This window comes from Rhinolophus ferrumequinum, chromosome 21 (genome assembly GCF_004115265.2).
Source record: "Rhinolophus ferrumequinum isolate MPI-CBG mRhiFer1 chromosome 21, mRhiFer1_v1.p, whole genome shotgun sequence".
In the NCBI taxonomy this organism is placed as follows: Eukaryota; Metazoa; Chordata; class Mammalia; order Chiroptera; family Rhinolophidae; genus Rhinolophus; species Rhinolophus ferrumequinum.
The window spans coordinates 10724263-10737390 of record NC_046304.1 but is presented as its reverse complement, the minus strand read 5'-3'; the positions used below and the strand labels follow the sequence as shown (position 1 = coordinate 10737390).

Below are 13128 nucleotides of genomic sequence, written 5' to 3'. Positions count from 1 at the left end.
AGGGACCTTCTAGCAAACTCCTCCAGGCTGTCTCTTCTGTGCCTTTTCTTGCCTTCATGGAAAATCAACTATCCCCTCTGAAAACCCCTCTAAATGGTGGCTTTGATTCTCAGACCTCACCTCACCTTCCTCCGGTTGGGGAGTTGGGAGTTTGGGTCCTCCCTGTACCACTTCCAGACTATTCTCCACCCCCTTCTAAGAAAATCTTGCCTATTTTAGGCTTATGCCATTCTATATACCGTGTTTCCCCAAAAATGACCTAGCCAGACCATCAACTCTAATGCGTCTTTTGGACACCTCTTAGTAGCCACCCTAAGAAGGGACTGGTCATAATGAAACTGAAATTATAGTTACGGTCTTAAGTATAATATAATAACTAATATAATACCTTATATAATATAATTATATAAGGTATTGTATAATATATAAGGTATTATAATATAATATAATACCTATAATACTCTTACATTAATTTTTGTTCCAAAAGACGCCTTAGAGCTGATGGTCCGGCTAAATCTTATTTTCGGGGAAACACGGTATCACCTTCATCCCCTTTGTGTTCTGCTGACTTCCTTCTCACTCCCTATAGAAAAAACTGCCAATTGTTCCCCAATATCTGATTACCTCCTCTAGAAATAGAATTCTCCAGTATTTTAACAGATTGTGGCTCCTCAAAATAAAGATGACATCTGCCAGCTTCCCTTACAGCTATAACTAAATTCTGCCCAAATGGGAGAGAAAGCGATGTATACAACTCCCAAGTGTTCTTAAAGGGAGCATACTTGTCTTTATCCATTCTTTTTTCCTGCTGTCTCAAATAAAGATGTGATGGATCTCCAGCACCATATTGGGAATGGCACTATGCAGAGCAGAGTAACAAGACAGGAAGAGACTGGGTCTTTTGACAAGAAGGAGTGCATACGAGGATGAGCCCTGGACAGGGTATCACTGGATATCTTAAGTGTGGGAAATAAACTTCTGTCTTGTTTAAGCCTTATTAATTTTGGTGTTTCCTGTCACTTGTCACCAAATCTTTTCCTATTCAACCTTTCCTATTTCCCCTTCATTCTTCAAGGGCTTTGGCCCCCGGTTCTTAGTCTGGTTCTCCACCTTAATCTCTTCCATTATTCTGGATCCATGTCCATGATCATTGAACACCCTGAACTTTTCTTTAGTGACTTCTATTCCACCTCAGCCAACCATCTCACCTTGGATTTTGTCATTGCCTAGATCTGCTCTACTTCCAAACTCACTTATTTCAAGCACCCTGTTTCTGACCATAACCTTCCTTCCATCTTGCTTATCTTCAACACTCAGATCTCAAAGTCATTTCTCAAAGGCAGTCAGACTTCCAGGTCAATGATTATATTCCCCCAATCCATCTTTCATCTTTTCTTTTTTTCTTATCCAACTTCTAGTAATAGCCTTTCCAATGTCCTTTAACTTGAGCCAACATTTTTTTCTTTTTAATTGGGGAATATTGGGGAACAGTGTGTTTTTCCAGGACCCATCAGCTCCATGTCAAGTTGTTTTTCATTCTAGTCGGGGGCGCAGCTCAGCTCCAAATCAACACTTTCATTCTAGCTGTGGAGGGTGCAGTTCACTGGCCCATGTGGAAATTGAACTGGCAACCTTGTTAAGAGCTCGCGCTCTAACCAACTGAGCCATCTGGCCACCCCAAGCCAACATCTTTTCATCATACCTAGTCGACAAAATTCTGACCCATCAGCTTTCTCTAAGAAAGCCAGACAACAGGGTAGATTATCTCGTTATAAATTCATCATTACCCACTTATGGGGGAAACGGAATGGGAATGAGAAATAGAGATGAAAGTTTGTGAGAGGCACTGCAGAGGGACAATGATAACGTGCCACACGCTGAAGGGGTATGATGACCTCAGCTCGCTACACCTGAGGTCTTAACAAAAACCATTTACAACCTCCAAACCTAATAGTCAAGTCCTGTTCTTTGTTGGGTCTCATCAGTCAACAGTATTCTGGTCAAATTCTTTTGGATGTTGGAGGCTCTTAGAGTAGCACCACACCTCCCTTTCCAGCCCAAGTCACTGTTGTAATCTATTTTCCATCATTACAATTTTATAGTGAACGATGTGTTTCTTTGATCAAGGATCTGTCTCCTCAGTGGTGTCTCTTCCATGACAGCAGGAACTCCATATTTGCTCTCACTGTGTCCTACCACCGAGCATGGTGCCTGGTACCTAGCAGGTGCTCAATAAATATATGTTGAACAAATGAATAAATATGAATGTTAAAATTCATAAATATTGATATTTTTTTTTCCTTAATAGGAGAGTGAACTTAGTGGTTGGGTTCGTGGGTGGCTTTGCTTTACAGGTCCTCTCAAACATTTCCCCTTTTTACCTCATCTTACCAGTCATTCTAAGTTACATATTCTTGTCATCCCATCAAATGAAGGACACTGTATATGTTGAGATGGAGGTGGGGTGACAGGGAGAATCAGTAAGTCGTGTCTCTTTCTTAACACCAGCCTGGCAGCCAATGTGGCACTTCAATTCACAGAAAGACACAGCACTAAAATGAATGTGTATTTTAGTCTCCTGTCAGCATGTACTCTTCTGGAAAAAGTACTACTGAAGGGGCTGAGCACAGAGAGGGAGGAGTGCAAGGGGGTCCAGATGGGACCATCTGCAGAAGGCCCCTTTCTCCAGAGAGGATGCCCCGCCCACACCCCTGGGCATCCCTCCAAACGGCATCTGGGACACCCGACCCAAACCAGGGCATGGGCAAGGGATAGAATGGAAAGCAAGGAGGTGGATGTCAGACAGTTGTGAGCCTGTTGGAGGTGGGGACCTCCCACAGCAGCTGAGCCTGCATCCCAGGGTCCCGAAAGCTGTATTCCCCCAGTACCTGCTTTATTTAAGACACTGGGGAGGAAATCAAAGACATCTTCAGTCTGTCATTGGACACTTGGGGGCAGCAAACAGCCACATGGTGGATGTGGATTGGTGTGATAGGGCCTGGGTCTTAGTTGGAATTCAGTCGCGAGCTTCAGGAAAAATCTTTGTGAGCAGCCCATCAGGAGTGCTTGTGACTGTGGGCCATTTTTCCCGAGGAAGGATGGGTTTGTGCAGCTTCATCTGCCTGGTCAGGCTGGAGGAGCAGTCTGTGGCTACAGAATGGGACAAAGGATGTGACACAGCCCCACCCAATCTGTTATTCAGGTAAGAAAATGGTCAAGGGCTTCCTACCCGGGGGCACACAAGTGGAGGGAGAAAGACTTGGAACAAGCAATTTCAATAAAGTATCTTTCAGAGGAAGCTCAGAGTACCATGGGAACCCATAGCAAGGGATGCGGCCCAGACTTTTGGGATCAAGGAATGATTCTGGGAATACCAGTGGCTCAAAGCTCCAACCCTCTAACCACATGGTTGGTCTTTCTGGTGTGGCCTACCCCCATACTGTTTCTTTCCTTTACATAAATTAGTCATCTCTTCCTATAAACTAGCAGGGCCCATCATAAATAACAAAGAACTCCTATCATTAGGGAAATTCCAAGGATTTAGTTTCCCCTTTAGGAACCAGGGACAAAGGCCAGTCAAGTTCTTTATTATACAACATCTCTTAACTGATCTTAACTGGTAAATAACCTTTTGTCTCTAGGCAGAGGGAACGTGCAAAATCCCAGAGGCTTGAAAGAGCTAACTCAATCAATGGGGTGGAGGGTAGTTCAAAGTGCCTTGCATATAGAGTATTGAGGGGAGAATGGTGAGAGATGGAGGGGTCTGGGTGACAGCTATAGAATCATCCCAAACACTTCGTTAAACACTGTTTTCATGATGTCAGATCTTTTCTAGAAACCCACTGTGGCTACCATTGATTGCCTCAGGACTCTGGGCATCTCTTTGACACAGTTTCCTCAGCTGTAAAGTGGGGGGTACTAATGTCTATCACACTACAGGATGTGAACCATATGCCCTGGCCCTCCCTGCTCAAGCTGATGGCTCAGAAAGAAGCACCGTGTTTCACAAGTTTTTGAATCTTCCCCAAGAGCCTAGTGCATGGCTAGGGCATATACTTCAGAGCCTAGTTTCTTAAGCTTGAGTCAATTAACTTGGATGGAGAAAAATTACATTTATTCTCAATGACATCTTAACTGAAATTTAGCATTTCCTTTCATTGCGATTGTAGATAACAAAACACAACAGTATCCACAGTACTAGAGACTGTTACAATAGCAATCACAGATATTCTCCCTCGGGTGGGAGTTGTTGCAGATCTGTTGAGCTATGATTTATATGCATCACTAGTTTGACATTACACTTATTAGACCCACTGTTAGATCTTGTTAATGTAATAATAAAGTAGCACATTTTTACTACATCAAAAATCTGGGTTTTTTATTTTGATAATTGTATTTAAACATTTTTTTGTTTCCTTTGTATTCCTATATATTTTATTTTATGAATTTAAAAACTTTTTCCTGAGTAGGGGTTCAGAGGCTTCACCAAACTGCCAAGGGGGAGAATAGAAGAAAAAAATATGTTTAAAACTCCTGCTTAATAAAAAATACATGTTGCTCTAACTCTTCCCAAAGGGATGCTTGACTTTGGGTGTTGAGTCATCTCTCTGGTCTGAGTCCAGGAGGTCCACCTCTTGGTTCCTTCAAAGGGGGAGGGACCCTGGGACACCTGTCCCCAAAGCAAACAACTGCATCAACTACATGCAGGGCACTGGGTCAGGGCACTTCCCAAAAGTACAGTCAATCAGTTGCAGGCCTACTTCAATCAGTGAGCTGAGAGCTGCACATACCCTCCTACCTTCCTGAGAAAAGTGATACCCATCTGCCTAGCCACAGCCAGCTGGCCAAAGATCTCACTCATATCTGGGAAGTGGCCAAGCAGGAGAGCTAGCCAAATAGGTACTTTCAGATTGAATGTCAACTAATCAACCCACTTAGATCCTGTCTCTTTGAGAATTTGAATTTGAACACACAGGGGACAGAGGGAGATCCAGAAGAAGGGACAGATACAAAGAGAGAGGTGAAGGGTGAGAGAGAGGGAAGTGGAATCAAGAGTGGGAATTTGCCACATTAGGGTGGCCTTCAACTCTACTCCCCAGAGGAGGCCTGGCCCTGCACCGCTGTCATTTCACGGAGTTCTGCTTCCTACCACCTGGAAGAGCCTACCTAACATATGCCCCAAGAGCTCAAGAATTGTGGAGGGCCAGGAGTCCCCAGCTGTACAACACTCATAGCAGAGCATGACATCCGGCATGCCAGAGACCCAAATGAGGAAGTTGGGGGGCTGTCTCCATAGTCTCCATAATCTAGTGTGACCTCCTTCTGGTCCATGAATAGGCCCCCACCCCTTGTGCCCAGTGCCAGGGCCCTGTTAACTTCTACATCCTTGCAGGTCCCAAGGGTTCCCTAGCTGCTTCATTGCTCACAAAGCAGCCAGAGCTGGTATTGCCCCAGGTGAAGAGCAGGGACAGATGGTGGGTCAGAAGAAATGGGGAGGGAGGGACAGAGAAGTCTGTCATTCCCCATCTGAAAGAGGCAGCATGGGGTAGACCTCTCTGACCTGGCTGTCTTGGTTCCTTATGTCTGGGCTTCTTCTCTCTCTTTGGAGTCTATAATACTCCCCTCCTCTCTAGAATTTCTTCTGGATCAAACATAGTCCACTCTCTTTGCCCAGAAACAGATTCAGATTCAGCTACATCCATACATCCTTTAATCCTAACAATGTTTTAGAAATAAGGCTGAGAGAAGTCTAATGCTAGCCATCAGAAGTGATGCGTCCAAGCTTCTTAGTATGCTCTATGAAAACCCTGCCATGAAAAAATAAAAATAAAAACCTTGCCATGGCCACCTCTGCTGCCTCAGTGTTCACAGTTCCTGAATCCTATTCCCCACCACACCCTTCCCAAAGTGATAAACAGATGCTCCTTGACTTACAATGGGGTTATGACACATAAACCCATTATGAATTGAAAACATAATAAGTCAAAAATGCATTTAATACTCCTAACTTACTGAACAACATAACTTAGACTAGCCTACCTTAAACGTGCTCAGAACACTTACGTTATCCTACAGCTGGACAAAATCATGTAACACAATGAATACACTGTAGAGTATCATACCACATATCGCTTAGCCTAGCAAATGATCAAAATTCAAAATTCGAAGTATGGTTTCTACTAAATGCATATGGCTTTCACACCATTGTAAAGACAATAGAAAAATCTTTAAGTTGGACCATGGTAAATCCGGCAGACTCTGTACTTGTATTCCCCCAAACACCCTTTCATCTCCAAGTCTTTGCGCCTGATGTTTCCCCTGGCTAAAACACCCGTAGGATACCCTGGTGAATTCTGAGTCAACCTTTAAGACACAAAGTGTACTCCAAGGTTCCTAGTATATCTCTGGTGAGGTAGGGGTTGTGTCCTAATTGCCATTGTACCTCCAGCCCTTCATACGGGGACTGGCAAGGTAAGAGACCAAAAAAATTGTGCCCCTGACCCGTGTTACAAAATTATTATGGTCCAGAGGTATGGTCAGCACTTGGAACGCACTGCGTGGGATGGCCTCAGGATGAGAATCCTCTTGCCCATGTCTGGGAGCAGGGCAGAAGAAACATGTTCTTGGCTGGGAAGTAGGTGACATCTAGAACCCGAGGGCATGGGTGGTCTCCTGGGTTCCACTATTCACACTATTGGGTTTATTCAATCACTCAATACATAATGGGTCTATTATGCTCTAAATATTCTGCCAGATGTTGGGGATCAAAGATGAATTGAGAAATTAGCTGAGAGGATATAATTAAGCAGAAACTTTAAGCATACTCTAAAAATCTATAAAAGAAAAACAATAGAGGGTTTAATCCGTGCTTTCCTCCAGGTGTGTTTGGGGCGGTAAGGTCCCCACCTCCCACCCCCGACTCCATTCCCTCACGGCGTTCTCAAGGCGAAGATTTGAGAAGTATTAGATATATAATCCCCGGGGTTAGGTCTCGCTTTCAGGAAGTTGTGAAGCCTGAATCCTAACCTGGCCCCATTGTTCCCTGAATTCCCATCATCCGATCCGGGACTTAGCGGCCTGACTGGCAGCTCATTCAACGTCAGGAGGCCCGGGGGAGGGAGCTGGAAGAGCCTGAAACTATTCCCCCGACTCAGCGACCCCACCTGGAGGTCGGTCCCTTCGACGAGCAACGACCCCTAAGGTGGATCTCAGGCGACATTCTTAGAACATGTGACCAATTTAAAAGGAGACTGGCGGGCGCGTGTTAGTGACCCCAAAAACGTCACAAGTCCTAAACCGAGGTTTTCGCTCTCAGCGGACCCGGAGACCCCGCCCCTCGCCCTCCTAAGAGCTTGGCATCCGGGAGCAGCGCCGCTGGACAGCGGCCGAAAGCACAGGCGCCGATTGGCCAGCGCGATCGTTGGGCGGGGCCAAATCTTAAAGGGCCAGGAGCTAAGACCGGCGGTGCCGGTGGCTGTAGCGAAAGGCTGGGAGGCGATGCCACGTGGCCCCATTTAGGTTTCTTTTAAATCTCTCTAATGCCCATACCCTAGTCTCAGGCCCATGGAGCCCACACGAGACTATCCACTGTTCGGGGGCGCCTTCTCCGCCACTCTCCCTCCGGGGGCCATTGACATAAGGTGAGAACGCTCGGGCGCCGATGGAGGCCAATCGGGTGGGTTGCGGAACGAAGCGGGGGTCAACCAGGTTCTGCCTCGCCTCTCCCCAGCGACCTCCGACCGGTCCCGGACAATCAAGAAGTTTTCTGCCATCGCATGACAGACCAGAGCCTGATCGTGGAACTTCTAGAGCTGCAGGCCCACGTTGTTGGAGAAGCAGCTGCGCGGTGAGGAAGGCAGGCCCATGGCTGGCCAATGGGAGGGCCGGATCCTAAGTGGGCGGGGCCTACGGCTGAACGGTTAATCACGGCAATAATGCCAAAGGCCACACCATATCTATCACCAGAAGCTTAGACTGCCAGATGCTTGGGGTGGGAGGGGCAGTGAGATACACCAGTCCAGACCCTGCTTTTCCAACTCCAGGTATCACTTTGAGGACGTTGGCGGGGTGCAGGAGGCTAGGGCTGTGCAAGTAGAGGCTGTGCAACCCATCCCTTTGGAGAACCTGGCCTTGAGGTGCTGCTGTGAAGAAGCCTGGGTTCTCTCTGGCAAGCAGCAGGTAGCTAAAGAGAACCAGCAGGTAAGGGCTGTGGAGTGTGAGATGTCCTGGAGGAGTAAAGGGGGTGGCCCTAGAGGATTAGGTAAGCATCCCGACTCTGATCCTTCAGGTAGCAAAGGATGTGACTCTGCACCAGGCCTTGCTGCGGCTACCCCAGTACCAGACTGATCTCCTGCTCACCTTCAATCAGCCACCGTAAGGAGAACACAAAGGGCACATAGCTCATGACTAGGGTGACCAGAATAGGTTGGGAGGGGCAGAGCAGGGAGACTGGCTGGTGGGGTCCTCAAGGAAGTGGGAGTTGGCCAGAGGTTTGGGCTCACACATATTCAGGTCCTCCAGGGAACAGGAAGTGGGAACTTCCAAACCTGAGGCCTGGATAATGTTGTCTCTTCTTCATCTGTTCCCCCACCCCCAAGCCCTGACAACAGGTTATCTCTTGGCCCTGACAATCTGTCACTTCCACCCTGGAGCCTGGGTGACTTTCAACAGCTGGTGACCAGTCTGACTCTTCACGATCCCAATATCTTTGGCCCCCAGTAAAGATGCTGAAACGCTGCATGAGATGCTGCTGAAGACTTGGGGACCCCGTTCTGCAAGGGGAACAAAGGGTTGGATATATTTCCCAAATTCCTTCCCTGTGCATAAACATAAGACACCTCTCTGTAGAAATAAACTTGCTTTATAACCAATATAATCTCTGTGCCTTTGAATCTAACAGGACACCCGGGTCCCCCAATTCCCTTTGATCTTCGAGGAGGGAGTTTAAAGTTGCTCATGGGATCAGAAGGGACCCAAGGCTGGCAGTGGAGAAAGGGAGGAAATATACTTTGGAGTGACTGGTTCAGCCCTGAGGGAGGAGTGTGAAATGTACAGGGGGACAAGTGGAGAAGGTTCAAAGTGACACCCAAGGAAGGGAGGGAAACTATCCCTTGTAGTGATTCAACCCTGAGAAAACAGATGTGGAGTGGGATTAGCTGTCCCCTTCTGACGGATGAAAGGTCACATGGTCAGAAGTCACCAGGACATAGTAATGGAGGCAGGAGTGTCCAAAGAGTGCTGATTTGGTGGGTTGTGGAAGAGTGGATGTCGTTATTTGGAGTATGTGTAGTAGAGGATGCGCAGCTGGTCCCAGAAGAAGAGGGAGAGGATGGTGTGGGGGCCAAGGCGGAAGTAGGAGGCTCCTATACCCTTGTACATGCCAAAAATGCCCTCTGTCCGAGCAGTCTGCAGCAAAGCGTCCAGTATCCCCCGGTACATGAGACCCTGAGAGTAGGTTGGAGAGGGCGAGAAAGCATAGGGAAGAAGTTTATCACCTCTTTAGGCTGCCGTTTAGCCTGTCCCACCTGCACCAGCAATCTGCTTTCCTCTACGACAACTTTCGCTGCGTGCCCATACCCAGGGCACTCCCTTACCTTGCCCTGAACATCTGTGGGCTGGTTGTAGAGCCTTGTGCTAACCACATCAAAGGGTGTCATGGCCAGGACCACCACAATGCCACTCACCATGGCGGCTGTCAGAGCCCCCTTCCAGCTCTGGGGAGGAAATATCTAATGGAGGGAAAGAGGAATAGCTTTGTCAATCAGCCAATCATTCAACCCTGAGGAAAGGACAGGCCCTTCTCTGAGGACACATGAGAGAGCTGGTAACTCAGAGAGCTTCCAGTCCACTAGTTATAAGACAGTGTGATAACACTGAAGGACTCAGGTAGACCTTCTGGGAAAAAGTGACAAGAGAGCTGTGGGAAGGGTGTAGCGAGGGTCACCTCCAAGCCCTCCTGCCTCTCCCTCACATTGAACATTGACACTGACCCCTATAGCGCCCACTTCAGCTTGTACTCCCCCTGCCCACATTCCCAAGGTGGCCCCACCCCTTTCCCGGGCAGTACCTCCCACTGGGTCAGGAGGTCCTTGGTGGATGAGAAGGTGCACAGCTGGGTGGAAGAACCGATGACAACTCGGGGCAGGCCGCCCATGGCCCCGCGCCACAACCCCACAAGACCATGTTTCTGGCCAATCTCGGTTAGAGCCTGAAACATGCCCTGGTTGGGGGAAGACCATGGGAGTGGGGTTCAGTCACCCTGGCATGAGGTGCTGCCATCTCCTAACACTGTCAAGGACGGGTCCTTCACAGGCATCCGATGTTTAGACAACCAGTTCTATGTGGACTTAGTGCCAGAATGTGGCCCCTCAGTTGTCTACCGCCCCATTGTTCCCTCCCTCACCATCCCAGAACAGGGTCAGGGTGCATGGAAGTGAAGACATTAGTAGGTTAGGAGAACAGGGTGGGAGAAACAGGTGCAGAAGACTAGAGGAAGCGGGGAACTTGTGGGAAAGAGGGTCTTGGTGGACTTCAGGGGCAAAGTGGGACTGAATTGATGGGCTGGGCAGAGCCATGTCTAGGTTGGAGCTGTTGGGTGTAGGCAGAAAGCTGGGGGCAAATGGGAGAGAATGGGCAGGGACTCCATCTAGCAGTGTTGGAAACACCTTACCCGATGCTTATACTGGTGCCCTACGGCAATTTCAGAGGCTGCTTGTGCCTGTAGGTGTGTCTTCACCTGGGGATGAAAGAATATCACAGCCTATGGCCCAGTGGCCATCCTCCCATCTCAGAGACCCAAATGTCTGACCCCCTCACACTTCCTCTAGGGTGTTCAGCAATGAATAGCCTTTTAATCTGATAATTATTGTTCCCACTTCACAAATCGGTCCCTTGTGACCAATTTGAGACTCTGTGTCCCTTGGCTTCAGTCCCAGGGGATTGATCTCCTAGCACTGAAAGACTCTCCACTCCCTCTACATCCTCCTTTCCTTGTGGGTAGGGATGGGGGATAGAGAGGTTGGAGAATGGCATCATTACCTATGACTGTTTACATTAGGCAAGACCTGGGTGTCCAGCCTTTCATGCCAGCTCCCATTCCCAGAATGGATCTCCAGCCACCAGCACGACCAGGATCCCCATCAGATTCTGGGGAATACTCTCTGGTCCCCAAGCTTCATGGGGGCATGTATCCAGCTGACTTTGGAGAGGTTACTGTCCCTGAATCTCATACCCTAGGAGTTAGGCCAGACTGTCATCCTCTACAGAACTCACTGCCTCTTAGTGTCTTTCCAGGAAGAGCACTAAGCAGGGCCTAGTCCTATCAATAAGCAGCTGTGTGACCTTGAGCTGGTCACTACACCTTTCTGGGCCTCAGGCTCTGGATCCTTCACCTATACCAAATAACTCAAAGGGGCAAACTGTGAGACGATAATTCTGTGCTGCCCAGGACTTTCCCTGGTCCCTATACTTACTGAGGTATGTTATTCAAATTCCTCACGCTCCCCTACACAAATCCACTTCCAACATGAGTATCAGGCTATGAAGGCCCAGGCCCCCCCACGCCGCCCCAACCCTACACCAAGGGTCTACCTTAAGGCCCCAGGCAAGATCCTTCTTCTCACCATGTAGATAGGGCTCCCCAAGTAGGCTCCCATGACCCCAGCCAGGGCCCCAGCTGCTGCGCTGCGGGAAAGGCTGAGGGTGCCTTCTGCTGTGTTCAGGTAGCCTCCAGCCTCAGCCAGCCCGTAGGTGCCCAGCCGGATGCCATTCATCAGGAACTGGTATAGGAGGGCAGGGGCCAGGCCCTTCTGCAAGGCAGCCAGGCCGTCTACCTTGGCAATCGTGATGAAGGCATGGAAGACGTTCCGGTAGTGTCGCTGGTAGGTGCCAGGGGACTGTAGTTCTCCCTGCAACTGCATCCTGGTCTTCACCACCTCCAGGGGGTTGGTGAACAAACAGGCTCCACAGGCTGCCAGGCCGCTCATCAAGAAGTCCATGGTGGGGTAGCAGTCGCAAGAACTGGCCCAGGAGTAAGAAAGTCAAAATGAGCTTCAGAAACGGGTCAGAAATCAGGGTAGACCTCAGTTTCAGCAATCCAAGCTGCAGGAGGTAGGAATGTAAGTTCGGGAGTCAACAGTGTCAGGGTCAAATGTCAAAAGGTCAAAGGAATTTAGGAGTCAGGAGCTGGCAAAGAGAAGAGAGTTTAGGAGAGTCTGGTAAGAAAGTTATGATAGGGCCCTATTGGTGAAAGGAGCTGAGGTCAAGGAGAGACAGCAGCCAGGCGGACAGCAGGTGGAATGCTGAGAATAGCAGGCTACTGGGGGCCCGAAGTAGGGGAGGGAGACGAAGCTAGGAGATGGGAGCGGGGAGGAAGGAAAAAGAAAACCAGCAGGTTACGGAGGGAAAGGATCCGGGAGAAGATCCGGGGGCCTCCTCGAGATAGCAACGAGATCTGGATCCGGGAAGTAAGTTGGGACTCTGGCCAGGAATGAACGTTCCCAAACAGCTGCGGTAACCCGCAGCAGCTTCCCGCGGGGTATCCTCGGGAGGACCAGCCGCCACACTCCAGTCACCGGTGCGCGGCGCCCAATGGGGAGCCTTGGAGAGCCGTAGCCAAGAGCCTCAGCCAATCAGCGCCGAGAGGATTCCAAGGCCAATGGGAGGCGTTCCCGGAGACCTGACCCCCCGGAACCGGCTTAGAGGCAGTTGGAATTAACCCTTTCTGCTCGGGCGCCAGGGCCAGGGCCAGGGCCAGGAACGCATGGCCTCGGATCTCTCCGAGCGGCGAGTGGAGGTTTTATCATGGCTGGGAGGAGAGGTTCGACCCTAGTTTGCTGGACGGGCTCACAGGCCAAACGCGAAGGCAGCTGTCCACCACTGGGGTTTTCGGGGGTGTTCCTCTTGCGGGCTCCTCCCTCCTTCGCCTTCTATCCAGGGTCATCACTGGGAGGGACTGCCCAATTGTCGGTCCACTCTGCAGGGTTTAGGCGCCTGGAGAGCTTGAAAGGTGCGGCTCTGCCCGCGGGGCAGGTGTGACGCATTTGCTAGACAGAACAGCTCTCCAAAGGCTGAATAAAGTTTATGTAGGTTCTAGCGTCCGGGTGTGGCTGGCTGCGGGCGCGGAGTGGC

At 49.4% G+C, this 13128-nt stretch overlaps 2 protein-coding genes across 3 annotated transcripts; one reads left to right on the top strand and one right to left on the bottom strand.

Annotated features, from left to right (window-relative positions):
* The first annotated feature begins 6746 nt into the window (after positions 1–6746).
* On the top strand, positions 6747–8752 carry RANGRF (RAN guanine nucleotide release factor). Its single transcript, XM_033090863.1, has 5 exons — positions 6747–7640; positions 7730–7846; positions 8043–8199; positions 8288–8373; positions 8598–8752. Exons 1-5 carry the CDS (start codon positions 7564–7566, stop codon positions 8719–8721), a joined length of 561 nt encoding a protein of 186 aa, XP_032946754.1. The 5' UTR covers positions 6747–7563; the 3' UTR covers positions 8722–8752.
* Positions 8753–9237: 485 nt separating this feature from the next.
* On the bottom strand, positions 9238–12590 carry SLC25A35 (solute carrier family 25 member 35). Of its 2 annotated transcripts, XM_033090860.1 has the most exons (5): positions 11622–12588; positions 10670–10735; positions 10067–10219; positions 9594–9728; positions 9238–9444 (listed from the first exon to the last, which is right to left on the bottom strand). In XM_033090860.1, exons 1-5 carry the CDS (start codon positions 11994–11996, stop codon positions 9271–9273), a joined length of 903 nt encoding a protein of 300 aa, XP_032946751.1. In that variant the 5' UTR covers positions 11997–12588; the 3' UTR covers positions 9238–9270. The 2 variants fall into 2 exon arrangements, with proteins under 2 accessions (XP_032946751.1, XP_032946752.1); XM_033090861.1 differs by lacking the exon at positions 10067–10219 and having other exon boundaries at positions 11622–12590.
* Between the last annotated feature and the right edge of the window lie 538 nt (positions 12591–13128).